This window comes from Leuresthes tenuis, unplaced genomic scaffold (genome assembly GCF_036924035.1).
Source record: "Leuresthes tenuis unplaced genomic scaffold, fLeuTen1.0.hap1 SCAF_2, whole genome shotgun sequence".
Lineage (NCBI taxonomy): Eukaryota > Metazoa > Chordata > Actinopteri > Atheriniformes > Atherinopsidae > Leuresthes > Leuresthes tenuis.
Genome location: NW_027325356.1, coordinates 10,518,188 through 10,535,087, shown reverse-complemented (window position 1 = coordinate 10,535,087; position 16,900 = coordinate 10,518,188). Strand labels below are relative to the sequence as shown.

Genomic DNA, 16,900 nt, shown 5'->3' with positions numbered 1-16,900 from the left:
TGTGTTATTCTGCTCCTGGCTCTCAGAGAATCATCCCTTGAATGTGTGAACAGAGGAAAAATGATCTTTTGCTTTTGTTGCTTCGACTGTTTGGTTAGCAGTAACAACGTGAGCAGTGTGATGTCTCCAATCACATCTGGTATGCATCACATACCATTCCTCCCTGCTCAGTGTGCCTTGGGGTAAGTCCCTGGCACTGCAGAGCACCCACAGTCCTCATTAGCGTGCATGTGTCATGATGGCATCAACCCGCAGCCTTGACGTATGCTTTGTATTTACAATCATCCATCCCACCGCTGTCATCACAACGGTCAGAAAACATGGATTTAGTTTGGAATTGTTGGAACTGATGTTTGTAAGTTATGTTACCCACAGCCTCCTGAGGGCTTTTTTCTGTCTGCGGCCATGTTGTTGAATCTTGTAATGGTTTGAGACTTAAACTGGAGTCCCTGTCCTTTTGTTGCGCACTGAGCTCCCTAACAGCACAGAGGAGGGACAAGGTTTGATATGTCTTCTGAAGGCCTGCTGCTTTGTCAACACTGAGGCCCCTGCACTGACACTATGGAAGCTGAGTGCCTCAGGGTGACAGGGGAGGGGAGTGGTGGGGTAAGGGTGGGTCACTGCAAAAGAGAGACAGACAGAGGAAGAGAGAGAAGAGAGGCGAAGGGGGGAGGGTGCCTGCTAGTGCGGCCAGCGCCTGAGGCCGGAGCAGAGTGCTCTGTGCAGCAGACTGCCTGATAGGGACTGAGGCTGCTGGCTGATGACATTTTATGGTCACAACATGCAATCCCACCAACTTTAGTTGGTGAAAATCCAGTTTTCATATACTGAAGAAGTATTTTCTTTTTGTTGTTTTGTTTTTTTTGTTCGAGCCACATTAGAATGGTACAGTTTTGCGTGTCATCCACTTCTTTTCAATTTGAGTTCTTTAACAGCAAACACAATGGCGGGATTCTCTAAAATCATACCATACGGTGGCATAATATACTATTCTAAAGTAATGGTGTGATTTAGATTTTTCTCAAACAGAGCACTGACATTTCTGTGAATGCTGTTGATGTAACTGATACCAGCTAAATGGAATGTTAGAAAGTTTGAAAGTTCCTCATCGAAGCATATGTTTAAGCTACTTGTTCTTTGCATCAGTAATTCTATTTTAATCCATTTTATGATAGTGATTCACAAGTGATAAGCACACTTAACTTAACTTAAATTCTAGATAGTGTCAGATGGCCTTTGCTTTTGCTTTCCTAATGATTCAACAATGAATTTAAACTGAGATGTGGCTTAAATGTAATTGAACCCCGTGATTTTCAATATTTATCTGTAAATATGACAGCAGATATCCACAAGTCCTAAAAGTAGAAAAAGAGAACACAATGAGACAAATATCATGTATGTGTGAGTGTCATCAGTAGGAAAAACCTTTCTTTCATTGGCTTTTTTAAGCCTTCAAAAATCTTTTAGATATTGTATTATAAAGTATTTCTTAGAACTGTTGATCAGTCAGGCGCATCAATTTCAGCCCATTCCTTCATACAGATCAGCTTCAGCTTTAGGAAGTCGGTGGGTTTGCTCACATGAACTGCTTGCTTCAGGTCCATCCACAACATTTCTGTTGAATTCCAAAACATTAACTCTATAATTCTATAACCATTCGCTGATAAAATAACTTTTGTGCCAAGAGTCCCTGTCTTGCAGCATGCTTTTCTTTGAGATTCAGTTCATGGACACATACGCTGACATAATTCTTCAGAATTCATTGTTCAAGCCAAGTCATCTTGGCCCATATGCAGCAAAACAGGCTCACACCATGATCTTACCACCACCACCAAAACATTTTTTTTTCTGGTCACATTTGTCAGCTAAACCGGTTTCAAACAGCTCTCTGGCTTGTCCACATTTTCTTAAGAGAACTGCAGGTGGGCAGTAATGTTATTTTTAGCTTTCTCATTGCAGCTTTGCCACTAACACCAAGACAATGTGAAAGAGGCCTTTAGTTACATGGAAGTTACCCTGATTGATTTTTGAGCTTGCAGATTCTTACACACTATTTCACTCTATTGCAGTAACTGCAGACATTACTATTACACACCTCGTTGTAAAATCTGTTATGGCTTCCCAACGGTCTTGAATTTGCACAGAATCTATCAAACTGTGGATGGTTTGTGACCCTTTCTGGCAGATGAGTATTGTCACTGTTTTAGGTCATATTTATTAAAGAAAATCCTCAATGGTTCAAACATTTGTGCAGCATATGTGCAGAAGCGTGTAACTTTAAGACACAATGATTTATCATTACTTTGAGGAGTCTTTATAGAGAACTCTAGCTTTGCTTGTATTGAGGCTCCTGAGATGGAGAGCTGCTTTGCAGGTTTGCAGTTCCTCCATTGCTCAAGGACAAGCCCAGAGAATTATGAGGGGAGGAGGAGAAGATGTTTGTGAGAGGGGGTTGGCACAAGTGTTTGTTTACAGTGAATAAATCAGAGGGAGACATGATAAAGAGCAGGATACAATACACAAATATCAATTCACTTTCCAAGTAACTCCTGATACAGGAGGAGGTTTGTGTACTTTTGTCACTCATGGATTCATTATGTGATTATTTTTTTCAATTAATGATCAAATCTGTTACACCGACATGCTACATAATTTCTGATCATTTTTCCTCTTCCCGTGGCTCAGCTGTTGATATTACAACATCCACTAAGTATCAATGATATATTAACATTCAAAGCTAACCTGTTAGTATGTGTTGAATACTGTATTATAGGCCTGTTAACTTAAGATAGATCTGTTTTGTGAAGTGATTTACAGTCTGAACGTGTTTGCAATCATTGTGAGACAGAGCCGAGGCTGGGGCCAGCCGGAGGCACTCTATGCTCCCTGGCTGCCCTAATGGCTGCCCAGGCTTACAGCACTCTTTTACACCAACACTTTGTGATAAGTGATCATAAGTACCTCTGGATTTCCATTGTGCACCAAAACCAGATAGCTAATCCTCTCACACATCATTATGGCTCTGTAGTGCTTTGTCCTCTGCAACAGCTCTAACCTCATCCTACCAGTTTATCCCTCTGATATGGAGGATTGACTCACTGCTCAGAAGCCACATTGTAGATGAGCAGCAACTGCTGGCTATAAGGCAGTTCATCTTTGGTTTGTCTGGAAGTGTCTGTGTTCTTGTTTGAGTTAATGATAAGTATCATATGTGTGTATTCAAAGCATTCAAACTTTTATTACCAGATTTAACCATGTGATGTTTTGCTCAAATTTATTGAAATAGTCTGTGAAAAATGTATATTGACTGTAAAAATAACTGAATAACAGCTGACAAGGAATAAGAACAGTATCTAAACAAAAAAATGGCATCAGACATGAGAGAGAATCTCTCTGCTGGGTGAAAGTCCTGAAACTATCGCTAGTATTGCTTCTACAAACAGGGTTGTCTGTCTGCAAAAATCAAGGATGCTTGACAATCATCCAACAAGTCCACGAATCAAAAAGATCATATAAGTAATTTGTTCATGCTCTAGCGTATGACCCATAAGAGTGTCTTGTAAAGTAATGCTCCTACAAGCAGCAGGAGGGGAAAAAGACTCACATGAGTGTTTCCATATCATTCTCAAGTTTTTTTGCATAAGAAGCCAGGGAATCTTCATGAGAAGGCAGAAAAGGGGGTTAGATACTTAGGTTTAAGCAATAAGATTACGTATTAAGGGTGAGTGAGTCAAAACTACTTGTTTTCTGTAAAAAAAAGAATCATGATTAGGGCTAAAATACTGATTATAAAGCAACCGTTAACTTCATGGCCGCCATCCTTAAAATTCATATGTACTGTAATTTATCTCCACCTGAGATCACATTTTCTTCAAAAGTTATCATAGATAGTTTCAACCTGCATGACCTAAAAGCCCACAGGATTGTATTTGGCAAGAAGACACTCCTTTTATAAACAGTTTAGAAAGTTTAACATTAGAAACAGCTCCTGTTCTAATTTGAAGGATCAATGGTTACATGAATAATGCTAAAAGATGAATAAAGTATTTTTCTATTCTATCTCTATTCTGTTCTATTCTATTCTTCTTCTGCATAAACAAAGCAGATGTTAAGACAGCATGCTCGTGAATCTAAATAAGAGTGACCAGAAGAATTCACCAGAATTCACCAATTCATATTCAGCAGCTTTGCAACACACAGGAAAAATCATAATGAGACATAAGTTTCTGTGCCGTCCCGATGAGATAAATGGTCTCAGCCTGGCCTTCCCTAGAAACATTTTCTGACTCTACAGCTGATTTTACAACTTTTCTATCATCCAGCATGTTATGTTGGCGTGTTAGCTAAATGGATCTATGTTTTCTTTTGTTTACTCCAGCACAAACTTACAATCAAACAATATAAGCTGGTGGACAATTAAGAAGTTGAATTCCCTCAGGAATAAGTTTAGAGTAAAATGTAGATTTAAATGAGTGAGTATTGTACTCACATTTCCCAGATGTCCACAAACAAGAGTTGCTTTGTTATATGCTATATGTGCAACTGGGATGAGTGTTAAAAAAACTGCCATTGTGTCTTTTCTGTTTAACCTTTATTTGCACTCACCAAGTGGTTAAATTTTTAATTAGTTCAGGTTTATTAGAATAACTATTTTGAAGCTACACATCTTAAGTCAATTCTAATTTGTTAAAGAATTCCAATAATGTACTGAGCATCAGTTTTTCATGGTGAGAACTTTCCTCTCTGATCATTTGTTTTTACTTTTTGTATATGATGGAAGTCTCCCTCTTTGGAAACTTGGAATCAGAGACTAATGAATAACAGCAAACTGCACCCTGCTAGTGACCGTACAGCTGTGAATTGGTGTGGTGCACCTGCCTTCTGCCAGGCAGTTGCTGCGCTTCAGCCACGCCAGCCAGCCTTCAGGCACTCCTAGATAACTCCTGTCTGATTAGCTCCTTAGGAGGACATTGTTCCAAAAGCAATTCGCTAGACTCCCAGTATTAATTTAGTCCCAAGAGAGTGGCCCATCCATCCTAGGCAGGACGGGCCGCGCTCAGGGCCTACCCTACGGCCTGCTAATAGCACGGCACCTCCTGGCCTGTCACTATAAGTGATAGTCTCTGCAAGTTTGTTGCCTTGTTGTGTGCTCTCCCATCACACAGTGTGCCTCCCTCTTCCCATTTCCCTCCTTCCTTCTCTCATTCTCATCTCAGCAGTGGTTTAAGGCAGGTGTCTCCTCTGTCACTTCCATCACTCACACTGCTTGACGAAGGGAAGACACAGCTCAGAACACGGCAGGAGCAGGGGGTGATTCATTGAAAGCTCACCTCCCTTCTTGAAAGAGAGCAAGAGAGGGAAAGGATGTGTGCCTTCGTGGGATTTTGTGGGAGCTGCCAGTCACGAAGAAAAAAGAGGCAAAGGTGAAAATTCTTTCAGTGTTGTTGAATCTTGGAGAAAAACTCAAAAGTGAAATATTGATAAGAAATCTAAACTGCTGAAAAGTGTCAGGGGATCCCAAATGATTTATGGAGAGCACAAAGTACCTTCCATCTCCACATTTGTTTTTTATTTCTGTTTGAAATGAAACGCTTTTTTTCCTGAGTAGTTGAATGGAACTACATCTATATCAGTGCCGAAAGTAAAGTTGGGTCAGGGTTTAGCCGTTTTTCTTTAGATATGTGGAAATCTTTTCTTTTTTAAATTTGTGGTTTACTCATGGTGTGCCCTGCAAAAGTCTTCATCCACCCCTCATTTCTTTATATTTTGCTTCCAAGCATCCAGACTTTCTTGTAGCAAAGTAAAGTGCATTAGCTCCCTAAGCTTTCTGAAGGTCTTTTACTTTTTCTATGGGCATAAACAACATTTTTACGCATTTTCAATTCAGTCATTGTACTTTGACCATTTTCAGTGAAATGATTATATGTAATTAAGCCACTTAATACTGACTTATGATTCATTCAAGCATAAAAAGCTTTTCCTAAGGGATGAACCAGTATTCTGTCAATACTGAACAGACAACTTTAGACCAATTTTAAATAGTATCTTCAGGCACTTTGTTACTTGTAGCCTATTGCAAAGACACAGGCAATTTGTTCCTCTTTCTTTAGACATATAGAATGTCAAAAGCCAAATGAACAAATTGATGTGTCAGGCCTAAAAACTATCTACAACAGATTAACAGTATCTTAAAATTATGTTCTTGAGTAACAGCAAAAATCTCTCAAAGACCTGACACAGAACCTGAGAGATGCATCTGGACCTTCAGTTGATCCGTCTACTGTTCACTGAAGCCTCATTAAAAATGGTCTCCACGGGAGGGTGGCTGTCAAGAAGCCATTCTTAAGAGGGGAAACAGGGAGAAAAGGCTGAGGTATGCCAAATGACAAGAACTGCACTGAAAATCAGTGAAATACAGGTCTCATGGAGTAACGAATCCTCCTCAGAGCCCGGACCTCAGTGTTATTGAAGAAGTGTGGGATCATCTTGACAGAGATTGGAGCAAAAGGCAACCGAGATCTAAAGAAGAGTTTTGGAATGTCCTTCAAGAAGCCTGAAGAGACATTTCTGCAGATTAAGTTTGTCTAAGAGGATTCAGGCTGTGTTTAAATATAAAGGTATTCATACCAAATACTGACTTTAAATCTAATAAGAATTATATAAACTCTATTTTTACCTTCTATATGGTAATTTAATTTATGTTTACATATTTATGAAAAAATCCGTGCACCTATTTTCTTTATTTCCTATCAATATGTACAGTAATAGAAATTAAAGGTGGCTCAAAGTACTGTATGTTTGCACACTATGCAAAGATAATAAGACCAATAAAATATTTTATTATTGGTTCTTGGTTCATGGCATTTTCCCTAAAAGTAGGTGTAGAAAAAAGTGGTTAACACCGTCACCTCGCAGCAAGAAGGTTCCAGGTTTGATACCCAGCTGGGGCCTTCCTGTGTGGAGTTTGCATGTTCTCCTTGTGTCCTCCTACCGTCCAAAAAAACCCTGAATGTTAAGTATATTGGTGATTCTAAATTGTCCCTAGGAGTGAGTGTGAGCATGTTTGGTTGTTTGTCTTGTGTGGCCCTGTAGTGGACTGTACCCTGCCTCTCGCCCAGGGACAGGCTCCAGACCCCCCACAACCCTAGATTGGATTGAGCGGGTATAGAAAACAGATGGATGGATTGTCTATACAATCTGCACTGTTCTGTTTTATAAATGAAGTGTTTTCTCTATTAATGACAATAAAGACATTGTTGCTAAATCAATCATAGTCTTCAACTATAATTTGAATCACTTGTTTTAGAGGAAACAAACTGGTTTTAATATTCAGTTTCTTGACATTTAGATACAAAACACCCTTAATTAAATACTGGTGAGTGATGTTTTTGCTCAGCTAATAGAGTTGGTGTCACCACCTTCAACAATGGAACAATGTGCGTGTCACTGAGAATGAGTGACAAACACTATTTCTAAAATCTGTTGCAAAAGCTCACACAAGCTCACAAGCACAAGGTGTGGGAAAGCTGAAGATGTATGTGTGTGGATGTGTTAAAACACAATCTGATTTGTTTCACAATGTGTGATAAATCCTCATCTGCTTTTAACAGTCTTTCTCTGCACCTCTGTCCTGTCCTTCAACATCCTCGCACAGATGTTCGCCTCAATGTGATTTTATTTAAAAACTGCAATATGCTGTGTTTAAAGCTTGACGGAAGTATGACTGTATTAATATAAAGAAGCATTGCATTGTGTCAGCTCAGTGTATAGCCCCAAGGTTAAAGATGCACTCAGCCCATGGCACGTGTGACCTCATTATAGAGCCTGTGTTTATTGATTCAAGTTCATCAAAGCTGCTGCATAATTTATGTACGTTTCAGCGTGTAGCCTAATTAGAAGGGTTTGCAGTGGCTTTCATGGATGTTTTGTTGTCAAGAAAGCAGACTGACAGGTGTCGACAGAAAACTGGGTGGGAAAGTGCACATTAGATTGCTCATAAATCCATGTTCATGAATGTACATCATCCTTTCAAAAACAAAGCCAATACTGAGGATATAATATGTCAGATGCAGTAGTGCCATCATGTGGTTATACACCATATGTCTCTGGATACAAGAGACAATACATAGTAGGGCTGTTTGGTCTTTTCAATATACAGTAATAACACAACAGTTGTTTTTTCTTACAGGTTTGCTGCAGACTGGCTGATAAACTTTTACATATGTAATATATTTAAAGAAAAGTTTAACATTTCTGTTTTTGTGGATTATAAATTTAAGGATAAATCTCAGACAGTTATGTATTATGAACCATAAATAGTCCATAGCAAACAACTATTTAATGTCTTAAAGCTCCTCTCATTATATTATCATTGACTCCATCCATGTAAATGATACATAAATGCATGTTTTCAAGATTAGCAGCTCATGATGAAAGTCCAAAGCTAGTCATCTAAATTTGGGAAGAACATGTCCTCAATGGAAGATTTGTAATTTCTTAGTTCAAATTATTTCCCACTAGCCATTTTGCTGAACATTAGCAGATCATTTCTATCACTGTGAGACATGTCTGCAGCACGCTGCACCATAGTGCCAAAACGAGCAAGTGTTTCATGTGAAAGGTGGAGAATGAACTTGGCGTGCAGGTGAATCAGCAAAGTTTTGCACTCATCTTTTTGAGGGAATCTTTTGTTTCTCAAATGTCGCCCTACTGAACCGAGGAGCCAACCCCCTAAATTGGTTTTCAGCTAATCAAGTTAATTTTGCGGGGGCAGCGAAGCTGTTGTTGCCACAATGGGAGTACTTGCAAACAGCTGTGTGTGTGAGCCTTTGTTCAATATACATATGCATGTGCCTGTTTGTGCGATAGAGCACTGTCGTCAGAGAATAAGGAGAAACCTGTCATCCGCCATGTTAATGCTGGCTCCAAGGCAAACATGAAGATTAACTGAGGAACTTATAATAATAATAATACTTAAAAAATGGAGCAAAGTCTCTTTTTTACAGTCCTCCCAAAAAAAGGCGAGGTTGTTTATCACTTTGGTATGATGTTTGGTTGCCTCTCTTGTATGTCTGCTTTGGGCCCTTAAGCTGATTTAGCTGCACAAGCACGTTCTCTTCAAAGCATGTCAAGATTTTCCACGCACACTAATGAGGTAAATGGATGGCTTTTGTTTTCTCCACAGTTTCAACTTCCCCCCAAGTGCTCCCATGACTTATACAAGAGCTGTTGCGGAAATCAGCCTTGAGCATTTAATCAAATTTTCTAACTCTGCAGAGTGATCAATTTGTGCTGCAATATTCATCCACAACACAAGCATACACATGATCTCAGTCACGCAAACACACATCCATGTACGAACTCAACAACAGAAATAGGGTGCTATTTGCTTTATTTGTAAGACAAAATTCAAGGATAACAAAAGTGCTGCTGAGAAAGGTTTTTCTTTTTTTTTTTCTTTTTAAAAAATCTCTGTGAGATTCATACGAATGATTGTAGATTCAGGGACCCTAATGTACCTACTCTGATCCAATCAAATGATGGAAATGAAACAAATCTTTTCTCTTCAGAACAGACGCTCAAGAATAAAAGCTTAAACACTTAGATCTCAAAATTAAACATTTTAGTTGTAGACATTACATCGCACCAGGATAGGAAGTAGATTGTAGAAACGGACATTGTGTGAACTGACAGTTATTCACTTTGTTGTCAGAGCCTGTTTCTTCCAGCTTAAGGCCCTTGCAAAGGTAAAGCATTTTCTTTAACTAGCTAACTTTAAGAAAGTGATTCATGCCTTCATTTCACCCAGGCTTGATTGCTGTAATCGCTTAATCGAAATGTAAATCCCTGCTCTTTTATTCACAACGTGTCCAAAGCTTGATTCCTGACAGTTAGAAGAGGAGAGACCACATTGAGCCTGTTTTGGTTAGAGCTGATTTTATAATGAATTCAAAAATTAAATAATTAATATAAATCAATAAATCAACCTCTTCCCTCGCTGCATTTTTAACTTTACACATTCCCAAGAGATCATAGAGGGTGGTTGACCAGATGCTCACAGCCATACTGAGATGCAGATTAAAGCACAGAGATGATTGGCCTTTCACCTAAACTTTTAGGAACAACCTGCTTCCTCTTATTAGGACCTCACAAACACTTTCAAAACACATTTGAAAACTTATTTCAAAACACAGCAAAATATGCTGTGTTTCAAAATGTACATTGTACATTCCTGGGCAATATGTAAGAAGATGCACAAAAATCTGCACACATATCAAATTGTATTTGACATTTGGGCATCATTTGGACGGATTACAGTTGAATTATGACATAATTTGTGACCTTTGTTCATTAATCTATCAGAAATCTGATTCTCAGTAGACTGCAATTTGCTCAATTTGACCTAAACTGAGAACATTTGTGATTGCTATTGGACAAATTTGGACTATGTACCTATGTGTACAATAGAATAAAAGTTTTATTTATTAATATGGATGAATAAAATAAAAACTTTACCGCAGCAATGGGAAAGACTGATTTTAACAGTTTTCCTGTCCAGTTTTACGGAATGTGTGCATGAAATTACTGTCACATCAGTTGGTTTTGTTATGTTTTCAGTTCTTGGTTTTGTCATATTTTCCTTTGGTTTCTCTCAGTCACTCTTGGTCATTAGTTCACTCACTTCATCTGTGCTTTCCCCTCAGCGGCACTCCATCACTAATCACCTCCCTTCAGTATTTAGTTTCCAGGTTCCCACATGCACACTGTGAAATCCTCACCGTCATTCATGTTTCAGGATTGTCGTTGGTTTTCTCCCTCATGTAATTTCATAGTCAGGTTTTATTTGTTTTTTCCCTCACAGTTGAGTTTTTTTGTATTCCGGCCCAGCCACATTTTTTGTTGTTCCTTTTAAATAAATCAAGTTTTTACTTTGAAATATCTGCATCCGGGTCCTCAAACTTTCATCACACCACGCACCTCACCCCACCAAACATGGCAATTACCATGACAGAACAGCAGTAATGACTTCCATACATACACATAAAGAAATCAGGTATAAGGATGGAGTTAAGCCAAGTAAGATTACAAATATGCTTTTGCATGGGCTCTTGTGTATTAGACTGAAGATGGTGACTCTTGGCTCATACAGCTGCTACCATGAAAATGGCATTTGTAACTAAGCGTAATATCAAATGTGGATTAAAATCTTTCTACAACCATTTGTTTCCATGTTGGTATCATTTGTGACAACTTAAGTGAACTTTTAATGGAGTACCACAAAGACAACCAAGTGCCACTAGTAAAAATTTAAACTTGTTCAGTACTTGGGTTTATAAACAGACTTTTAAAAAATGCGTCGACTGCGCTTTGTTTTTAGTGGTAGTTAACAGTATGCTATCATGCTAAACTAAAATGAGGATCATTATAAATCTTGTAGTTGTCATCGGTGTGTTTATATCAACACTTAGCTTAAAGCTTATGTACTTGTGTGCCTAAACACAGCTGCATCAAACTGCTTGTGTATTTGCAGACATTTAGATTTTTTAATATTTCTTTCATTGAAAAAATAACGATTTCAAATCTTTAAACACTTTTCTACAAGTACATGCATACGAATCAAACGTATATACCTCATCTCATCATTTCATTGAAGCTTGGCTCATTATCCACCAGCATCACCTCCAGCTACATAAATCTTGGTGTCACTTTTGATAATATACTACATGCTCAACTAATGAACTAATATTCCAGTCTCGTTTCTCCCACTTATTTAAATTGTAAGGTCCAGCCCTTAATGTTATACAAATATGATATGATTGCATGTTTAAAGGTTCAATGCTGTCATTTTATCATAATGCTTGCAAAGTCTTCCAATGGTAAAAGCTAACTGAATATCATTTTAATTTTTGAACGTTGATGCCGATTCACAAATATTTAGAAACCATGTTGGACTTGAGACAAACCAACCGCACACACATGAACAAATGAGCAAGCAAACACAGTTAAAATGCTAAAAGACAATTTATTAGTATACACTCATCAGCCAGAAGAAACCACCTGAAAAAATGTCTTCCTGAAATACACCATTTGATTGGCAGTGTAAAATAAGGCAAAGGGCTTAAGATCATCTTTTCTACAGTTTTGCACCAACAGTAAGTTATACATTCACTTGTTACTGATTATGTTTTTGATTAATTTGTTTCACACACCCACATACCAAGAAAACTTTAGTAGTCGAAGGGCAGGGGGAGAATAATACTCATCATAATGCAAAAGCAGTTTTGGCCAGTTTGGCTAAATAGAGCCTGACCACATCCTAATCAAAAGTTTGATTTTTGAAAATGCAGAAGCCAACTTTAAACTGACAAAAAGTTCATACAATTACCATCACTGAGAAAGGATAATACCAGCAAAATGGTTAAAGGTTGTCCAAACTGATTATAGAGTGCATTCTGTAGATTTACTGTAGATGGCAAAAACACTTCTTTATAAATCATTTTGTCAACGTAAATCACATTTCCACTGAGCTGCAAAGCATAGCTGAATAGTAACCGCTACTTCACAGGAAATAAGCCATACGATTTTTTTCCAGCATCACAATAGATCACATTCCCCTTTACCCTCATAGAAAGAAAAGACTTGTAGCCTTTTAGTTAGTTATCATGTTGTTTAGATATCTATTTAGGGTGAGAACCCAGAAGTTGTTATACTTGCAACTTTTATACGTGAACAGTAATCTAAAATTGAAGATCATTGCAATTTAAACTCATTTTTCTTTTAGAAAGACATTGGCTTCTACCAAATTCCTCAACCAGATGAAAAGCACACCATTATTGACCAATGCTTGTGGTTCCTTTTTTCTTGTATTAAAGCTTGTGTTGTATCAGAGATGTTCTTAATCTTTTACATTTGATCCCTCATTTAACCAATGTCTGACTGCTAGTATGTGTGCAATTTTTTCTAGTGTACATTGATATGCAATCAAACCTGCCTCAAATAGAAGAAAATTGAGATAATTTGAAAGCTGGGTGGTCTGTTGGGCCTGTAGAAGTAGTTTAGTAATATTGCACACAGGATAGTACAGCTGCAGTGTGTACTAACTGTCCATGTATATATCGCATGTTTAGGAAAGATGCAAAAAGAAAGACTGTAAAGCATCTAGAAAAGCTTGTTCAATACCACAGGCGCACACACGTAAAAAATTGTTATGCTGAAAATGTCATTAGCTAGGATGAACTGATAGATGGAATGAAGCTCGTTTGTGCAGACTCTATTATCCTACTCAGAGTCCAAACACATCAGGGAGAAGTGATCAAAGAGCAAATTTCCAAAATTATACACATCCATTTTCAGTGAATAAGAACTTGTTGTTACCTCCAAATCTTTAAGTTCTGTCATTTCATTTTAATACATTTTTTTTGCAGTCTTTCAGTTTAATGAGAGTTAGATGTGTGCTTTTCCGCTGGTGGATATTTTGTTTTGGAAAGAGACTCTTCAGTGACACAATACTCTACACTGGTATTACTGAAAGAGGGATAAATGACATCAAAAAGGAGATAAACATACCTTCACCAAGAAGCACTAAATATATACACATATATATATATATATATATACATGTGTATATATTTATATGTATATATATGTATATTTTAGAAATACATAGAAAAATATATAGTCATCTGAATGCCCATTATACAATTCTACATAGTAGAGTCAGAAAAGAAGCCTGTACAGCGGTGCAGAATAAATGTGATACATACAGAATGGCTGCTGGCAGGGTGAGAGTGGAAGTTGTTCAGGAGCTGTTTTATGTGGCCAGTGAGGAAGTTTGTGCATACTCCTTATCTCATCCCAGATATAAAGTCCAAATCATGCATTTTTCAGGAAACCTAATTTGAAATATTCTATTTTGTGTTGTTGTTGTTCTTTTTTTTTTTTTAATCTATTGACTCTTGTCCATTTGTTTTCAATATAAGTTGAGTGAAGACTGGGAAGTCTGCAACTTAAAATGCAGTAAGTAACACTTTGCACCCTGCGAGCACCTGGATGTCCTGCAGTCAACAGCTCAAGAAACACCTCCAGTGATGGAGGACCCACAGCACACGTGCATGTTAGACTACAGCACAAACCTATAACCGACAATGTTAGAAGTATAAAATTGCTACAATAAGTGCACACAGTTGCTGAGTGGGCAGCATTTGACACATTTAGAAGAGTTATACTATTTATAGAATTTCATTTTTATATATTTTATATTTAGTAAAGCCTTTCAGACTGTATCTGTATTAGTGTACACTGATACAAGGAGGTATACTGATGCCTAGCCTGCTGTAGGTCAAATAGTAAATAAAATTTTTGAAATGGTAAAAAGAGCTGATTGGAATAAAATGAGGTCAGTAAGGACTAAAGTGGCAATATTTATAAATGATTGTTGTAGGATTTAAAAGATAGGTGAAGGGGGTCAGAAACCCTTCCAAATTTAACAATGCATTGGGGATTTATATCAAATGTCTTGCCTATCAAACTTTAATATGCAATTTAGGTTCTACTTGACTCACAGGAAGCATAATTTAACAATAATGAACAATAATAAATGTTTTTTTTAAAGTGGACTATCTTATTATTTAAATTCTATAATTCATTTTGAGAAATTATGTTCCTTTAAATTTAGGACAAATTAGACAACCATATCCAACAGAACCTGAAGTATTTAATCTCTTAGTTAACTGAACATGAAAGTTATCTGACAAAATGTCATGAAAATCATCTTTTGTCAAATTTAGAGAAAGTTTGGTCTCTAATATCTCTGTATCGGCCCAAAAGCCCATGTGAGATGTAAGCAAGCAGCATTATGTTAAGATTACTATCATGGTAAAGGTGTGTATGTATAGTGGAATGGGACTGAATCGAGAATCATGGCAGGAGTCAATCAATATAAATCTTTAAAAGGTTTGGAGTAGTTAAACATCAGATAGTCCATATAGTAGAAGTCATATACTCGCTGTCTCTCCAACATGCTGACCTGTGAAAAGTATTTTTCTGTGATCTCCATGGAGGTTCTCTTGTCGCTTGGGTTCCTGTCTTTAAAACTAGGTAGTCTAAGACTGGATGGTGCCCCAATCAGTCGCAGGAGAAAGTTGGACTCTTCCTCCATGTTTTCAAATTTGCCAATGAAGTCGTAGTCTATGAGACAAGGGTGGCAGAGCTGGTTTACCTGCTCCCAATGGATGTCCATCCCTATGGGTCGATGAACATCCAACAGGTATTGGACAAATTCCTTGAATGTGACCCCGCTGCCTGTCTTCAGGGCTTTCCCAGATGGGTTCACCCTGTATTTGGATATGATGGGTTTCCCAAACAGGGAGTGGTAGTAGTCGTTGGGATTCTCAAACTTGTCCCTGTACGCTGACACAACTCTCTCCAAAGGTTCACGGACAAACAGGATTTTTTTGTAAGTTTCCAGACGGTGCATGATCTGTTTTCGGTCAAAGCTATCAAGCGTCTTCAGGTATCCCCCATAGTGGACCGTGTCATGTTTAATGCTCTGAGCATTGGAGGCCTGGCCTGCCAGCACTATCAGGGTCCTCTTCCAGTTTGAGCAGCCTGCCTTGGGCACCTGGCAGTACAATAACTTGTACTTGTCCTCCACAAAGAGGTGTTTCACGTGATTACGTGTGATGGTCTTAGAGATGCTGCTTTTGTACTTAGCGCAGATCTCTTTCATCAGCTGCTGGCGTGCTTGTAGGATACTGGAAAGCTCTCTCCAATTTTCTTGGGGAGCAGATCCAGAAGCACTGGAAGAGGAAACTGGAGATGAGGAGGAAACTAAGGATGATGAAGGAACTGAAGACAAGGAGGAAACATAGGGGGAGGATGAAGAGGACAAAGAAACATTATTTTTATTTTGAAGGATTAGGGGACTTGTTTTGAGCAGTTTGCGCTGTCTTTTGGTGACATGAAGGGAGCCTATATCCTGTTCCTGAGACATAGTCGTTGCCTTCTGTCTGCTCTTCTCAAAGTGTGGGAACTGCATTGGAGGGATAGGGCTGGACAGAATGCTTTCTGCAGCTTGGAGTCCCTGACAATTGTCAGATTTGTGCCTCTCATGGTCCTGAGTAGAGAGAGTCTGTAAAACAATGACAACACAGATTGAAGTTCACAGCAGCAGACTTGTTTAAACCACAGAAACAAAATTATTTTTTGGTAATAAAGTTATGTTTAATAGAACACACAATGTATAGATTTTACTAATTGATGAAGTAGATCTGCTCTACTTTGCCAGAAAACAAAAGAAAAAAAAACATTTATTCCATGTTTCATTCTCAAAATGGCCACTTGATGGTGGTGTTTTACCACTACTTAAATAAAGATCTAACTTTGTTACAATCAAATGTCATACTACCCAATGCCATCCATGACTTATGAATAAATTGAGCTGTGATACCGTATAAATGTCTAATAAACACCTAATAGAGAATCTAAATTAGAATCATCCACTGCCTAATTACCATCAGATGATGCCCACGGCCATCACACATTCTGACCTTTTATTTCAATTAAATACTGTAATGGCATCATAAAGCCAATGGACTGGACGTATAATTTTAATTTTACAAGGGAAAAGGTGATAGGACCCTCATGAATCTCAGGTCCTCCCCTTCCTGACTTAAAAGGCCATATTCTTTCATCTGCAGGGACATCTAGAGGGAGAAAAAAAGGAGTGCATCCTCTTATATCTGTTTAATGTGCAAGGTAAAAAAAAAGGCCTTTTTTCAAGGTGAAAAAAAAAGGTGAAAAAAAAAAGGTGAGTGCAAGGTATGATGCAACCTATTCATCAGAAATCACATTCTGTATTGAAAATCTCTCATTGGTGCTGATGAATATGGCAGAGAAACAA

The 16,900-nt window shown here is 38.0% G+C and overlaps 1 protein-coding gene across 3 annotated transcripts in view; it reads right to left on the bottom strand.

Moving 5' to 3' along the window:
* Window positions 1-11,918: 11,918 nt before the first annotated feature.
* The window catches only part of LOC140301606 (carbohydrate sulfotransferase 8-like), a 170,133-nt gene continuing 165,151 nt past the window's right edge, over window positions 11,919-16,900 (bottom strand). For all 3 annotated transcript variants that reach the window (XM_072380155.1, XM_072380154.1, XM_072380156.1), the window contains exon 4: window positions 11,919-16,129. In XM_072380155.1, the coding sequence (XP_072236256.1) occupies window positions 14,933-16,129 (1,197 nt within the window). In that variant the 3' untranslated portion in view covers window positions 11,919-14,932. The remainder of the gene's footprint in view (window positions 16,130-16,900) is intronic.